Source organism: Micromys minutus (genome assembly GCF_963924665.1).
Source record: "Micromys minutus genome assembly, chromosome: 2".
NCBI lineage: Eukaryota > Metazoa > Chordata > Mammalia > Rodentia > Muridae > Micromys > Micromys minutus.
The window spans coordinates 96114013-96130468 of NC_137971.1; the positions used below are offsets into that span (position 1 = coordinate 96114013).

The 16456-nt window shown below is 52.9% G+C and overlaps 1 protein-coding gene across 1 annotated transcript in view; it reads left to right on the top strand.

The window, feature by feature from the left end:
* MYO7A (myosin VIIA) overlaps positions 1-16456 on the top strand; it is a 57813-nt gene that overhangs the window by 40456 nt on the left and 901 nt on the right. Inside the window, exons 32-46 of the mRNA XM_080913079.1 lie at positions 257-383; positions 961-1130; positions 1711-1901; positions 2419-2543; positions 2898-3067; positions 3953-4133; positions 9298-9453; positions 9880-9985; positions 10774-10887; positions 11666-11753; positions 11919-12025; positions 14021-14206; positions 14618-14734; positions 15323-15406; positions 16227-16346. Of these exons, the coding sequence (XP_080769205.1) occupies positions 257-383; positions 961-1130; positions 1711-1901; positions 2419-2543; positions 2898-3067; positions 3953-4133; positions 9298-9453; positions 9880-9985; positions 10774-10887; positions 11666-11753; positions 11919-12025; positions 14021-14206; positions 14618-14734; positions 15323-15406; positions 16227-16346 (2042 nt within the window). The remainder of the gene's footprint in view (positions 1-256; positions 384-960; positions 1131-1710; positions 1902-2418; positions 2544-2897; positions 3068-3952; positions 4134-9297; positions 9454-9879; positions 9986-10773; positions 10888-11665; positions 11754-11918; positions 12026-14020; positions 14207-14617; positions 14735-15322; positions 15407-16226; positions 16347-16456) is intronic.

Below are 16456 nucleotides of genomic sequence, written 5' to 3' on the forward strand. Positions count from 1 at the left end.
TCATCTCACCTTGGTGCAGGGCAGAGACCAGAGGTAGGAAGAGGAATGAGGCTGTTTCTAAAGCCACCATTCTGTTCCTACCACGTTTTGGGTTTCACTTAGTGAAGGTAGCCATGCTGAGGCTCAATCTCCCTATTTATAAGCCAGAAGTGAGCACCCTCCTGCAGAAGCCACCTCCTTGTAGTTATGAGGATCAGGGAGGAGCTAGCTCTATGATCAGGGAGGCCCCCATCTCAAAGCTGTGTCACTGTCCCAGGTCCTCCCCTCCCCAAGAGTGATGTCATTGTGGCTGTCAACTGGACGGGTGTCTACTTTGTGGACGAGCAGGAGCAGGTGCTTCTCGAGCTGTCCTTCCCGGAGATCATGGCTGTGTCCAGCAGTAGGTGGGGATGGCCGCCAGGGTACAGGCAGAGTGCCGCGGAGGGAGGGGGAGGGTGCACTCCTGGGGTCGGGGACACAGTCAATGTTATAAATGGGGAGCTCCTTGTCAGCTGAAGAGCACCCAGAGGGTGGAAGGGTTCTGGAATAGTCACATTCTACAGTGCAGTGTAGCCCTGTGCATCTGTCTGGGGCTTGCGGGAGTGTGTCTCAGATAAGATGAGGACAGGGAAGACTTTCTGGAGGAAGAGGCATCAGGCTGAGCCTTGTAGGGTGAATAAGGACATAGATGGACAATAAGCATCCAGGGCAGACCACTTCTGGACCAGAGCTGGCTGTAGCCATGACTACGTCTGTCTTAGAGGATGATGTGCCTGAGCTTATCAGCCCAGTGGGCCAGGCCTAGTCCTGGCAGGGCCCTGTCTGTGTGTCTGGGACACTCTGACAATTGGCCTTGGTCCCCTTCAGGGAGTGTCGCATCTTGCTCTCATTGGGCTGCTCTGACTTGGGCTGTGCTACTTGTCACTCAGGCCGGGCCTGGCTGACCCCGGCTGGACCCTGTTCTCCGTGTTGGTCCTGTAGGGGAGCGAAACTGACGGCCCCCAGCTTTACTCTGGCCACCATCAAAGGGGATGAGTACACCTTCACATCTAGCAACGCCGAGGACATCCGTGACCTGGTGGTCACCTTTCTGGAGGGCCTACGGAAGAGGTCTAAGTATGTGGTGGCACTGCAGGACAATCCTAACCCTGGTGAGTGGCTGCTGACAAGGGTCCCGGGCACAACTGCCTTTACCTGCAGTCCACAGAACACTTCCTTTCTCACCCTCTAAGACAGTAACTGACCTCCTACCACCAGCTCCAAGCTCTATGGGGTTCTCCATACCTGATAACACAATGGCACCCCTCTAGAGCAATATGGAGGCCAGACTCCATGGGGAGGCACGTGGGAAATGGTGGTATCACGGTGACCATGGACACCCAGAGGCTGTGGCAACTCGGAGGTCAGACTCTCCAAGTAGCCCGGTCAAGGAAGGAAATATAAATGAGCAGAGGGCGAGACAGGGCAGAGGAGAGCCGTGCAGAGAAAGCCGGCGTGTCCAAAACTGCAGCCGCATTGGCTCAGTTGAAAGTAGCAAGGAGAAGGAAGAGGGTCAGGAGTGAGGAGGGTGACGAGCTTGGGTGGCTAAAGCTGGGAGTGGGGTTTGCACGAATATGCAGACTGAAGAATGGCACAGTCCCTCGGTGAGGAGCCGTGGTGGCTTAAATGAAGATGTGCTAACCCACCCTTGTCTCCTGTCTCCACGTGGACCTGCTCATCCCTGCTCCAAAGCTGGTGAGGAGTCAGGCTTCCTCAGCTTTGCCAAGGGAGACCTCATCATTCTCGACCACGACACCGGTGAGCAGGTCATGAACTCAGGCTGGGCTAATGGCATCAACGAAAGAACCAAGCAGCGTGGAGACTTCCCCACGGACTGTGTATACGTCATGCCCACGGTTACCTTGCCACCGAGGGAGATTGTGGTATGCGTCCAGCACCGGGAGTCCCCCCTGGATTCTTCCTTACCCCTCTTCTCACATCTGATGATTAGAGTGGGGGATTGTAACACACCGATGAATTGTATCTTTTGTGTAGGTGATAGATAGCCCTGGGGTTTGGGGGGACCACAGACTTAATGTATGGGTATCTTCCAAACTTACATCAGTTGGAGAGGGGCTTAGGGTAGGGATGGAGAATTACTGTCGTACTGTCTGAAGGGAAATGGGGCCACAGCTGGGTGAGGGTTTCCTTTTTCAAGGATCACCACTCAAAGATTCAGTACAGCTCGCCAGGTAGCTCCTGAGCAAGGCTCATGGGACTGGGCTGTTTTAAACAGAGCATGCTTGAGCCACAGGCACTGTAGGCATGGGAAGAAAAGGCTTGGGCTCCACCCCCATAGAGACTAAGTCTCCCCACCCCATTCTGGGAGGCTCCAGCATTACCAGATCCCAGGGGCCCCAGCTGAAGAGCTGACCTGACCACCCTATCCTTGCCTCCCAGGCCCTGGTCACCATGACCCCAGACCAGAGACAGGATGTTGTCCGGCTCCTGCAGCTGCGCACAGCAGAGCCAGAGGTGCGCACCAAGCCCTACACGCTGGAGGAGTTCTCCTACGACTACTTTAGGTGATGTCAGGTAGCAGGTTGGGGACAGGAATGGTGCCTTTGGAGATGCCCCTCCACCCGTGAGCGGGTCCAGTTCCGGGGAAGCATAAGCAGTTTCTGTTGTGTGGTCTCATCTATACTTTCTCCCTCTGGGTGGTAGCTGTGCCACCCAGCAGATCCTCCACTCTGGGGGTGGGGGCTGGGCTGGAAGATAGATGCTGTAGTTTGGGGTGCTCAGCTCTGCCTGAGGGTGCTGGGAGCAGGGCAGGGGCTCCTGGAGAAGGTGGTATGTGTGCGCATTGTGAAGCGTAGCGCAAAAGGAAGGGGCTCGCTTTCTGTGGTGGGGCGGGTACCGACCCTCTCTATGCCTGACAGGCCCCCACCCAAGCACACACTGAGCCGTGTCATGGTGTCCAAGGCCCGCGGTAAGGACCGGCTGTGGAGCCACACACGAGAGCCCCTCAAGCAGGCCCTGCTCAAGAAGATCCTTGGCAGTGAGGAGCTCTCCCAGGAAGCCTGCATGGCCTTCATAGATATCCATTGCCGTGGGGGGCTAGGAGGGAGCGGGGAGGCAGGACTGGATCTGGGGACAGACAGAAGACCCTGACTAAGCACGTGGCACCTTACAGTTTTAGAGACAGCCTTATCCCCCACCTCCTTTGATCTTGTCGTCCTGTTGAAATATAAGCATTTTGTCCTGCATTGGGCCAGGTACAGAGACAAAGCTGTGACAAGAGCCAGCCCCTGGCCTCATAAGGATGCCATGCTGGCCAGAATCAGTGGTGATGGTGCCAGGCCAGGAACGGCCTGAAGTAACCTACAGGGAGAGCTTTCCTGGGGACTGGGGTGGCATACACCAAGGTCCTGAGGCAAATCAGCAGGGCTATTTTAAGGGTTCAAGATAACTTAGTGTAACTGAATGGCAGATGTTTGCTGAAGAAAGATTCCCAGGGTCTGTTAGAAAGCCATGGCTGCTGGATATATAACTGGGCAGTATAGTGTTTGCCTATAAGGCCAAGGCTCTGGGATCAATCCCCAGCAATGCGTGCATGCACACCCACACCCACACACACACACACATACACACACACATATACACAGATACACACACACACACACATATACACACAGAGAGAGAGAGAGAGAGAGAGAGACAGACAGAGAGACAGAGAGACAGAGAGTGAGAGAGACAGAGAGACAGAGAGCACGCACTAGCTTGTTAAATTACTCTGTGTCCCAGGAAGATGAGGAGCTGCTGGGCAGTAGGAGACAAAGTCATATTGGGGTCTGGACACTGTTTTCTGACTGTCTTAGACACTTGGGGTGTAGGTAGGGTCAGGCCATGATGGGGAAGGGAGGAGGTGAGCAGGCCTCATCTAGTATGTAACCAGAGTTCCAGGGCTGTGAGAGTCCGACCCCCTGCTTCCTAGGCCGGTACTTCCTTGACTGCCTCTCACCTGTGCTCAAGTACATGGGCGACTACCCGTCCAAGAGGACGCGCTCCGTCAATGAGCTCACTGACCAGATCTTCGAGTGGGCACTGAAGGCCGAGCCCCTCAAAGATGAGGCCTACGTACAGATTCTGAAGCAGCTGACTGACAATCATATCAGGTGAGCAGACACTGCGGGGACCTCTTGAGGTGGTTAGCCTGAGGCCCAGGGTCAAGCTGTCGAGAGCCCAGAAGGGGTAACCAGTCCTCCCAGCGCCCACTCCTAACCCCCGTACTGACTCCGGACTGAGGTGAGTCTGTCAGGAGAGGCTCCTGCTCCAGGAGCACTGGGCCTACAGGAGACCCCTCCCCCACTTCACCACTCACCCATGTGAGATGATGTGGAGGGCCTGGGAAGACGCCTTTACCAAGATTATAAAATAGGAGCCATTGCTATATGCTGCAAGAAGAGGGGAGGGGAATTTCAAGAGGAGATTGTGCCCCAGTGAAAAGCCATCACACTCTGTCCTGGGGTTAATACAGAGGCCTTCTAACCAAGAGAGTCACAACTGCTGTGCCCCATGCCAGCAGGTCTAATGGTTTGGAAGATAACAGCTGAATAATGGGAAGGTCCCAGTTCTTGAGTTAAAACTCCTGGTAAGAGCCCCTTTGCCTACATGCATACCCTACATGTATACTCTACATGCACACCCTATAAGCATACCCTGTATGTACACCTTACATGTATACATACCCTACATGCACACTTTACATGTATACCCTACATGCACACACTACATGCATTAGAATAAAAGGGTTTAGTAAGATCAGGGGAGGTTAATTCTGGGGCAGAGGTAAGTGACTTCTTTTGGAGGTCCAGGGCTCATGTCATCTTGGGTCCAATGGGTCAGCTCCTTCTTTGGTCTTCTCAAGGCTTCACAGTGAGGCTTAGCTTACAAGGCTGAAATCCTCAGATTTCATAGGAAGGGCCTTAGCTGTTGTTTTGTGGTTAGAATTCTTTGAAAATGAGACTATAGTGCTGATAGGAATGGCCCCTGTGCTTAGATTCAGGTAAGGCCCAGGAGGTGGCTCTTTTGTAGGGAGATTTGGTCTTTGAAGACATCTCGGGAGGCTTGCTTTTGAAGAGTCAGGACAGTGTTTTGGTCTGCAGTGGGTTTGTGTAGGTTGCAGTTTAATAAATCATCAGTGTGCACCAGGCAGCTGCTCCCAAGGAGCAAGTTTAAAGGATAGTGAGTCTTGCTTACAGCTTGCCCAAAACGTTGGGACTATCCCAGAGCCTCTGAGTGAGGCAGTCCAGGCAGGCTATTGAACAACTTGAGTGAAGGGGTCCTGCCATTTGAAAGCAAATCGGAATGGAGTGTCTGACAGATGGGAATTCGAATGAAAACACCCTTAAGGTCTAACTCTGTTACCCAGGAGGGGCTGGAGCCTCTCTGTCCCCAGAGCGTATAAGGATTGGGAACTGTGGGGTGAATTAGGACCACAGCCTCTTTTACAGCCCATTTCTAGAAGACTAGGGGCCTTTCTCTAGGATCCAATTGACTTTTTGAATGCCAAGGTAGGAGTGCTGCAAAGTGAGGGACAAGAATTTATTTATCAACGAGAGTCTGTAAATCTTTTTGTATATTAGGTTTATAAGGATATTGGATTTTTCCTTTAAGAAAAGAGCCCTTAAGGGCTTGTGTAATCCAGGTGGCTGTTAGTGAGTGGCCAGGATTGGAGACATCCCAGACACTGTGGGAGCTTGTTGGTTATGAGACGATGGTGAGGATTACAGAGAGGGACTTTAACATCACAGGACAAGGGGCTGTTGGGATAAGGCTCTGCACTATCTCACACAGCGGGTAAGGGGAAGCTGGACCAGGTAGAGCTCTTCCCTAGTATCCATGGGGAGCTTGGGTTTAACAATGTACTGCTTCAGGATGGCCTAGTGAGGAGGAATGTCCTATAGTCCCAGAGCTCCGGGTGCAGGAGAGTTTCCAGACAGACCACTGTGCTCAAAGAGTCCCAGGTGGGTTTAGAGTTTAATCATGAAGTCCCTAACTAGGAAGGAAACAGGGCAGCTGGGAAGGACTAGGAAGGAATGGATAAAAATGTGTTTATACATCTTCTATCAAGGCAACTGTCCTCAACTCCAGAAAAATGTGGGGGGGCATAAAGTGGGCTGGTTGGGGCTTGCCGTTAAAACTAGTGAGGAATTGAGTCTGGGAGGTAAAGACAGAAAAGATGGTCATAGCAGAAGTTGCTTTGTACCTAAAAGGAATGTCATTTGGGTCCCTGCCTCATCTAAGGTTATCTCAAGTTCATTCATAGAGATGGAAAATATGGGAGCCCATGTAGCCTCAGGGACCTTCTAGTCCTCTAAGGGAGAGGGAACTCCATTTCACTGAGTACCCCCAGTCTGGGAACAAAATCAAGGTCATTTGTCCTTTTTCAGGTTTAACCTGAATATGAGAACCTTAGATGGAGTAGGGCTCTTCCCTGTTCTCAAGAAATAGAGAAATATTCTTGCTTCTACTGGGCTTCTAATCTGCCCAGACAGGGCTCCAGACAGCTTTTGGTACACGGACAGAAATGCCCAAGTTGTCCACATGGTAGGAAAAGCTAATTTACTCTGAGTTCCCATAGACTGAAAACGGATATGAAGCAGGTCCTAGACGGAGCTCTTGGATGCTCTTGAGATGGCAGAGTGAATCCGAGCTGCAGCTGTTTCCGGAGCGTGCCCTTTGCCCTTTCTGCCCCCACGTCACCCTTTCTGGCTCTTGAGGTCCCTTTTTGGTTATTAAATACCTTAGAGGGCGCATGTGGTTAAGTCGGGAAAAGGAGTCGTGGGTCACTGGTCCGGTTTTTATAGTCCTGGCTTATAAAATTCACGGCCAAGATTCCTGTGACTCTTGGGTCTAGACTGCTATACACGCATACGGCTTCTTCTAGTCTAAGCTGAACACTGCTGAGGTTCTAGGACAATCCTGTGTCACCTCCTGCATCATGTCCTGGTTAAGATATTTAACAATGGCCTTTGTCACCCTCCTACTAGACAGACAATTACATCCAGCAGGTCCTTTGCCTTTTACAGTGGTGGCCATTTTGATCAGTTTAATCCTGCATCAGGTGTCACCATGGGGGCTGGCTTGGCTGTGATGGAGTTGGGAGCCTGGGTTTCAGCAGCTCAGGCACATGCTAAGGCCAGGTAACCCTTCTCGTGCACACAGCAAGTGTTAGAGTGGTAAATGTTTTGGCAGGTTAGGTCAAAGTCATAACAAACCCTTTGGTTTCCTTAGTGAAGGTAGAAGAATTTTAAGTAAATAGCATTTGGGACAGATCTGATGCAGGGAGTGACAGTTACCAAGGTGATGCAGAGGTCCTGTTGGTCACCTTGTAGAGGAAAAGGATGTTCTCAGAGCAAGAGGAGGTGAGTCCCTTACATGCAGTGACCAAGTGACCAAGTGACCGTGAGAAAGAAAGTGCATCTTGCTGGTAAAGAGAAAGGGTCTGGAGAGAGATCCTCAAGGAGGAAAGAGAAAGGAGATGGGGGGGGGGGGTTGCCAAGGGGAAGGATTTGGATGTGTCCAAGGAAAGATCAGGGATGGGGCTGGGTTTAAGGAAGGTGAGCCTCGTATATGAGTTAGTGAGACACAGTGATATTCCTCCCACAGTGCAGGCTCCTGTGACAAACCAGGGCATCCTTCCAACCCCTGGAAGTAGAACTCAGTCTCACTCCAAAGCCAAACCTGTAGCTTAGAGCAGCCCCCAGGGAAAGTCACAAACTGATCCTGGCCATGACTCAGTCCTGAAGGGGTGGGGGGACTTGTTCAGAAGTGAAACCCCAGTTGTCTGCGAGCCTTCAGCTCAGGGATATTGGAAACCCACAAATGTAAACACAGTCAGCCACACACTTTGTCCCCGCTCTGGAGAGAAGGATGGTGCGTGACATTTCCATGGCCAAGCTGCTACCTCCATCTGTACAGCACATAGAGGGTTAGGAGGTCCCAGAGGGGAAGGCAAAGGGACTCTTGCCCTTACAGAGTATGGCAGGCAGCCTTTCTTTCCTGTTACCTTTTGTGTTCTATGAACAAATGGCCTTGTTCTATTACCCACAGGTGGGAAGTAAGGGGTTAAAAAAAAGTTTGTGCCCCAGAGCCCAGCCATGAACCATCAACTGTCACTGGACCACTCAGGTAGCCACCAAAGGCACCAGGTTAAGTAGCCAAGAGAGGAAAGGCAAGAGCTCCCCTCCCCCACCCTGTACAGGCCCACCAATATGCCGTGCAAGGCCATGTCTGAAGAGGCCGTGATTCAGGTGGGCAAAATAAGCAGCGGGGAGATTTACAGAAACAAACTCCAGGGAGATGGTGGCTGAGTTCCCAATGAGCTCACCCTGGGAGAGAGGGAAAGCCCTGCCATGGTCAGTCATGGTCTCACTGTATGAGACACCCGTGCCTAGCTCACATCCAGATGGTTAGCAGGGCGGCTCATCATTATGTGAAGGGCTGATTGCGGTGTATGCTCTTCCTTTTGGGGACCAGCTGTCTGTGTGAGACTCCATGTGTCACTAGGGGTCAGTTTTAGATGGTTTGGGATACATGATGAAGTGTAGCGTCGTCTACAGCGGCGCCAGGATGCACGGAGACAGATTGCAGCTGATTGCCATGATTTGGTTTATCCTTTCTGATGAGATACTGGCCTTGCTCTCCCTTTGGAGGCAACAGAGACCTTGATCTAAGTCCAGCCTGCCCCGAGGTAGTGACCACCTAATTCTGGAACTAGAAGAGCCCAGCCTGTCCGTCAGTATCCGAATGGTGGATGCACCTCATCTTTGCAAGATCCACCCTGGAAGCAAACACACCAGATCTCTTCACAGGGCTTCTCCTGAGCAGGATGACCTTTCATCTCTGTGTATCAGACTTTGTCTTGTTCTTCAAAGCCTACATTAACACCGCCTTGTACAGATCCCTGCAGGCCGCGCACTGCTCCATCAGGCCTATCGAACCAAGGGGTGCATGAGGGGGGAGGGGGTCCGCTTCAACAGTATAGATGAGTTCGGGAGCTCAGCCGGTGTAAAAGTCACACACTTACTGTGTCATCCCTCGGGATGTGTGACTTTGAGGATGACCCAGACAGAGTGCTGAGTAACTGTGGCCTTTCATTCTACCATGGGAGCATTGTATCTCCATGGACTGGCTACTGTATGACCTGGAATGCCTGGCGCATTGAGAAGCACTGCTTGGTTCTGTCTGTCATGTAAGTGTGACGGTGCTGGTCCCTGGACAGAAGGTGGTGCTCCAGGGTGCATGCTTTCTGTTACTCTGGTCCTTTTCCTGCAGGTACAGTGAAGAGAGAGGCTGGGAACTGCTATGGCTGTGCACCGGCCTCTTCCCACCCAGCAGCATCCTTCTGCCTCACGTTCAGCGTTTCCTGCAGTCCCGCAAACACTGCCCTCTCGCCATTGACTGCCTGCAGAGGCTCCAGAAAGCCCTGAGGTACTGGAGCTGCAGAGCAGGGGCAGGCAAGGGGGCGGGGCATTCTGACCACACCCAGCTGTTGGACGGGGTGGAGGTCACATGAACACCCGGTATTAAGCGTATTTTTGAGTTCCCCATCTTGATGGTGGCAGGAACTACAGCCCATTCTGGTTACAGTTGTGGGGGCCTGGCTGTGCCTTCAGTGGCTTTTGCCTTCTGAGGGACTGGAAGGTGGCCTCTGGGCCCCACTGCAGACTCCACAAAGCTCACCCACACCCTTGGCTCTTGCCACCTCCCATTCCACTCACTGGCAGGGAACTGAGGGCTCTGGGAGGCCACATAGCTGAGCCTACTGTTGGGCGTGAAGGTGGGAGAGTCAGGCTGCGGCCCAGCCGTGTGGACCTAGACACAGGCTTCCTTTCTTCTCTCCTCTCGTGTTTTCAGAAATGGGTCCCGGAAGTACCCTCCCCACTTGGTGGAGGTGGAGGCCATCCAGCACAAGACTACTCAGATTTTCCACAAGGTCTACTTCCCCGACGACACGGATGAGGTGAGGGCCACACGTGGGTCTGACCCCTCAGACAGGGAGAAGCTCCCTCAGCATGCACAGGGTGTCTTTAACAACATCTATCACCCTGACATCACATTTTTTTGCACTTGGGTAGAATGAGGTTTGATCAAAAGACTACAGACACTCCAGGGTTAGATCCTCTCCACGTTGGACCTTATCTCCCCCTCTCCCTCCCCCACTCCCTAGTCAGGCTTTCTGTCAATTGTGACATCTTTGTATCCTGATGTGTTAACACTTGCCTAGTCCCAGCGACTCAGATGCCACAGTAGGATTTTGTGGCAAACTCAAGCATTTCCCAGAATCTTTCCCAAGTACATCCCACCACATCTCTCCTTTCCTTTCTCCCTCAAGCTCCACCTTCACGTCCCAAAGTCAGTTGGGGCTGCCTTTCCCAGTTCATCCTCTCGTTGGTTTTCTCTTTCGCTCCTCCCCCAACACACACACACACACACACACACACACACACATGCTCACGAGTCTGCTGTGAGTCCCCCCCTCTGTTCTCATTACTTAGGCCCGGGCCTAGGGGCCAGCACCAGGCCTAGTCCCCGCTTAAAGGGCCAGCGAGATGTGGGAAGAACCAGATGGGAATTGCTTTCTTCAAATGCTACATGAAGATCTGGGTCCACCAGGATGACCCAATGGGGCAGGCAGAGGTCTTGAAAGGGAGGAGCTGGGTCTCGGTCGGTTGGGTAGGAGAGACAGCAGAGATGGGCAGTGGGGATTGGGGGGAGGCTGTGCAGAAGTTGAGCGTGTGCTACCCCTAGGCTTTTGAGGTAGAGTCCAGCACCAAGGCCAAGGACTTCTGCCAGAACATCGCCAGCCGGCTGCTCCTCAAGTCTTCGGAGGGATTCAGCCTTTTTGTCAAAATCGCAGATAAGGTGAGATTGCTGGGGCCCCAGGAACAGGTCGTGGGTTAAGAGGAGAGAGCCACCTGCATGGAGCACCTGTCTGCTCCCCTCACATGTCCTCTGGAGCACTGTGCATGGCAGCAAAGCTCTTCCGAGAGTCGCATGCCCGGGTACCCCGTGCTCCGTACTCACAGGGCTCATTGACTTTGTCACCTCCAAAAGTTTACCCTTGAAGTGACCTTCAGAGGGCAGACTGCTTATTACTGCTGCATCAGAGAGGTTAAGTAACTCATCACAGAACAGGGACCCAGATCCAGGAGTGACATCCCTAAGGGTCTCACAAGTCAGCTGTGATGTCTCCTCAAAGGGAAGGCGTCCTTGAACATCCCGAGGGACCGATGTTCCCTTCTACCCCAGCAGCTCTGTACATTCTACCTTACCTTGTGACTGTCACGGTGTCAAACATGAGGGCCCAGAGACAATGTGTCCGGGGTCCTGGAGGGTCTGCGTCAGAGTCTGTGGGTGGAGCAGGACACAGATGCCAGACGTCAGCTGAGGCAGACGGTCTTGTTTGTGGTTGGCTGTGTTGCACTGGCCTGTGCTGTTTAGGCGTGTCAGAGACTGGGTGGGATGATGCCACTCCAGGCCAGAGGCCAGTGTCCCCAAGACACTGCCTAAGCACAGGTGGTTAGCGTGAACCGACACACAGACCCCTCTGGCTGGGGGCAGGGGGTGCTCCCTATAGAAGCAGCCGACCGGAATGTCGGTGGGAAAATCAGAACCAAAGCTGTGATGGCTACATTCCTAGGTCATCAGCGTCCCTGAGAATGACTTCTTCTTTGACTTTGTTCGACACCTGACAGACTGGATAAAGAAAGCACGGCCCATCAAGGATGGTAAGGGACCGGGCTCTAGGATGCTAGTGGCACAGGGACAGGGATGTGCTGGCTCAAGGCCAGGCTGTGCAGCCTAGTAGTTAGCCAAGGGGCTGCAACCAAGCTGGCAGGGTCAGGGGACCTTCTTTGCCGAGACTCCATGTGACTGGCTGCTCTGTGCCGCAGGAGGCGTGCCGTCGCTAACCTACCAGGTGTTCTTCATGAAGAAGCTGTGGACCACCACGGTGCCAGGCAAGGACCCCATGGCTGACTCCATCTTCCACTACTACCAGGTGAGCTGCACTGTGCCGTCAGCTCCCCTCTGCCTCGGGGGCCATGAGCCTTGTGGTTTCACTGTGAAGCTGGGGAGTGCCGCCTTTGACAGTTAAGGGCTTGTAGCTGCTGTTTGAGATGTCCTCTGGGTTCCATCACTTAGTTTCAGACATGTCTCATCATCTTCCGGTCTGAAGGGCTTGGCTGCTCATTCTCCGAGGTCCTGGCCGGCTCAGGTTGCTTCGTGCCCTGAGTCCTCTGGGTGCAGGCATCTGCTGGTGTGGCTAAGCCTATCTGAGCCCTCCTTGGTTCTGTGAGCCGTGTCAGACAGGAGAGCTGGAGGGACAGAGCCTGTCATAGATGCCTTTGATCCCTTCTGCCCTTCCCTGCAGCCCCTTGAAATCACCATGCTCCTATTCTGGAGGAACAGACACAGGGCGTCCGAGTGACGTGGTTCAGGTCACACAGCTGGTGGGACAGCTCTCTCGGTCTGGGTGACGGCAGCACGGAGGTCTGCGCTTGGCCGCAGCACACTTACCCTTGAGTGAGAAGCAGGCCAGGATGTCGGATGAAGAATGGGACAGGGCTGCTTTGGTACAGACACACAAATCTGAGTTGGCTTTTACCTAAGGGTTGGCCCACATGTCATTAATGGTCATTATAACTGAATCTCCGCCACGCCCTCTCATGCCACTGTCACAGCCTCCTTGGCCTCCCTTGGTTTGATTCTCCCTTCTGCGTGGGGTAGCCATCCTGCCTTCTAGAGCTGCCCAGGACTTTCTTGTTGATCTCAGGATCTGATTCCAGATCCTGGTGCCCCCCCCACCCCCGTGTCTGCAGCTGTAGTTGTGAACGCTGGCTCACTCCAGCTACAGTCTCAAGTGCTACCCAGAGGCTGCAGTGTTGTCCTGTGCAGGTCACTCTTTGTTAGCTTCTCCTCACCTGCTTGGCAGTTAGATGGTTCTTTGTCCTCAAGTATAGATCCTCTCTCTCTCTCTCTCTCTCTCTCTCTCTCTCTCTCTCTCTCTCTCTCACCCCTCCCTCTCCCCCTCCTCCTTCCCTTCTTCACCTCTCCCCCCCTCTTCCCCTCCCCTTCTCCCCCTCCCCCTCTGCCCTCTTCCCCTCCTCTTTCCCTTTCTCCTCCTCCTCTTTCTCTTCCTCCCCTTCCCCTTTTCCCCCTCCCCCTTCTCCCCCTCCCCCTTCTCTTCCTCCCCCTCTGTCCTCTCCCCCTTTCTCTCTCCTTCTTCCCCCCCCCCACCGCCATAGCACTGCGAGTGATTTCTTCACAGCTGGTGTGGTTACTGATATCTGACTTGTCACTCCAGACTGTGTATTGCACAAAAGTGTGTGTGTTGTTGCTAAGAGGGCCTGTGTCATCGTCGATGCTCAATGACCATTGACTAGATCGATAGATGGACGAATAGGCAAACTAGAGGTCGGCTGGACGGATGGGTGGAAGGATGTGTGTCAGATGAATTATGGGTAGATGGCTGGCTAGGTGTGGATGGGCGGGTAGATGGGTGGGTTGAAAGGAAGCCTCGTGGGTAGATGTACCCACAAAGGAGTGGAAGCGCAGTAAATGGGAGGTGGATAGAGAGTTATTGATTCAAGTCTCTGATTAGCAGTGTGCCTCAGTTTCTCGGTCCTTTTAGTGGTGGGTAAGATGGTCCTGAGGCTCCAGGAGCTCTTGGATGTTGCTGGTGTGGTCGCTCCCCTGCAGATGCGCTGACTTTCTGTCTGAAAATTCAAGGGAGTGAGGAGAGGGCTGTGCTGGTACTGAAACCCATAAGAAGATACAGGAAGTGGCTAGGAAGGATGGGCTCGGGAGAGGAAGGATGTGGGACTGATTCTGGGTTTCTCCATCTTGGAAATGGCTCACTGGCTGCCGGAAAGGTGGTGGGCAGTGTTCCAACATGGCTTTGCCTTCAAACTGCCAAGAGCTGGGACTTTGCAGCACCTTTCCTGTCCCATGCATCTCCTGTGTAGAGAGATGATACCTCCTCTGTTTCTGACAGGAGCTGCCCAAATATCTCCGAGGCTACCACAAGTGCACGCGGGAGGAGGTGCTGCAGCTGGGTGCGCTCATCTACAGGGTTAAGTTTGAGGAGGACAAATCCTATTTCCCTAGCATCCCCAAGTTGCTAAGGGAGCTGGTGCCCCAAGACCTGATCCGGCAGGTCTCACCTGATGACTGGAAACGGGTAAACATGGAGGAGCAGCGGGAATGGGGCCCCTCAGCATGGTACACTGCATATGTGGGGAGTTGACACAGCAAGTGCTGGCCAGCAGCTAAGGGGAATGGCCTTCCTGTGGCTTCATCAAGGAAGCTTCTATTCCATCTCTGTCTGCTTCATCCTCTAGTCCCCTGTGCTAAGGATTTAGCGGTCTTATGGCATATATTTACCCCATCCTGGTTGTCAAGGCAACCTGAGTTTGCTTGCTACCCTCTGGTTTGTCTGCATGGGTAGAGGTGGATCAGAAACCAATTGGCTGGGATATGTGGGGACCAAGGCATTAGTTGGCAGCCCTGTCTATAGCATGCCTGGCTCTGCTGGTGAAGACAGGCAGAAGCAGAGCTGTGATTGGTCCTCCCTGGTTCCCTTCCCCCACAGTCTATTGTTGCCTACTTCAACAAGCATGCAGGGAAGTCCAAGGAGGAAGCCAAGCTGGCCTTCCTTAAGCTCATCTTCAAGTGGCCCACCTTTGGCTCAGCCTTCTTTGAGGTGAAGGTATGTCATTCTGAAGGAAGACAGTCATATAAACAGGCTGGGGTAATTTGTACAGGGGGGTTGTTTGTACTGTAACAGTGGACCTCTGTGAGGTAGCAGAGCCAGGAGGTTATCTAGGGCGGCTTCCTGGAGTAGGTGATGGTGGGCTTCCAGAAAGTCCTCTGCCAAAGACCTTATATATAGACAAAGGCCCACAGGCCCGAGAGCTCAGTTCTGGGCAGGAAATGAAAAAGGTTAATGTGGCTGATCGTGGTGAGAGGCGGGGTCACGGTCTCCACAGGGACAGTGAGACTGGGGAGGTTTGGGACAGAGGCAGGAGTACCATATGGCTGTTCTGACCATTGGGGAACTTTCAGATTGAGAGAAAAAATGTAGTTAGAGGGAAGCAAGAGAGAAAAGATGGAACCTCTTCTGGGGACCTGGGAGGCTGTGGGAAGAGGGAGAAAGCAGGAGGCTTGGCAGGGCCGGCTCTACGTAGGCACCCAGACTGGGATGATTTTGTCCTGGCTCGTCTGGCTTCATGCCTGTCTGCAAACTCCTGTCTCGCTCTGGACTCCCATCCGATGATGCCTCTACTTTCTTTGCTAGCAAACTACAGAACCAAACTTCCCGGAGATTCTCTTAATTGCCATCAACAAGTATGGGGTCAGCCTCATTGATCCCAGAACCAAGGTGAGCAGGGAGGGGTGAGCAAATGAGGACCACCCAAGTCCCAGACATAGCCCTGTCACCTACTGTCCCCACCTCAGAGCCCCCGTCTTGAAAGACCACCTACCTGTACTAGCCACATTGACTCATTTGTTCCAAGACTGCAACCTTCAACTTACCACCAAATCCTCGCTGCTAAGTTCCACAAAGTCCTTTTAGCTCCCAGCTAAATGTCACTGGATGCCACAGACCGACACCTCTTTCCAAAATAATCTCTGACTCTCTGGTCGGGATGGTGAATGGGGGAGCACAGACAGAGTAACTATGGGCAGTCCCACGATGGGGCCGGAATTTATGCTCCTGGATAATCGATAGAAGTCACTAATTAATGATCTAATTAATGATTGCCGTCTTCTTGCTGCATGACGTCATGGCCACATGGGTGCTCTGCCTTCCCTCATCATTCTTTCTCAGACATTTTTGGGCTTTTGCTCTACACAATCCAAGTGTACTGTGTGCTTCCAAGTCTTTTCTCTGTCCCACTTTTCTCTTTAAACTGGCCCAGGTCATGGAAACAGTTGACAGTAACTCTTTCGGGCACCTAGGTTTCTATATCCGGCCCTAAGAACACAATAGCCTCCAGGGCAAAGCAAGGCACAGAGGGGAAGGGACCTGCGCCCTGACACCACACACAGAGCTGGCCTCTCTCTCTTGGTCCTTTCCTCATGTGAGAGCCCAGTTTTTTGTTTTTTGTTGTTTTTGAGGGGGTGTCTGTGGGCTGGAGCTGGGGTATCTGAAGCCATAGGGTCATACTGTGTATCTGTGTGTCTGCCTGCTCTCCCAGGACATCCTGACTACTCACCCCTTCACCAAGATCTCCAACTGGAGTAGCGGCAACACCTACTTCCATATCACCATTGGGAACTTGGTCCGTGGGAGCAAACTGCTCTGTGAGACATCACTGGTGAGAACGCCTCCTAGTGCCTAGCATGGGTCCCTGCCTCTCCCGGTGGAGTCTGTTATAAGCCTAGTTTATTTAGGTATGGGGAAAATGGTCAGCTAGGGTGGAGGAAG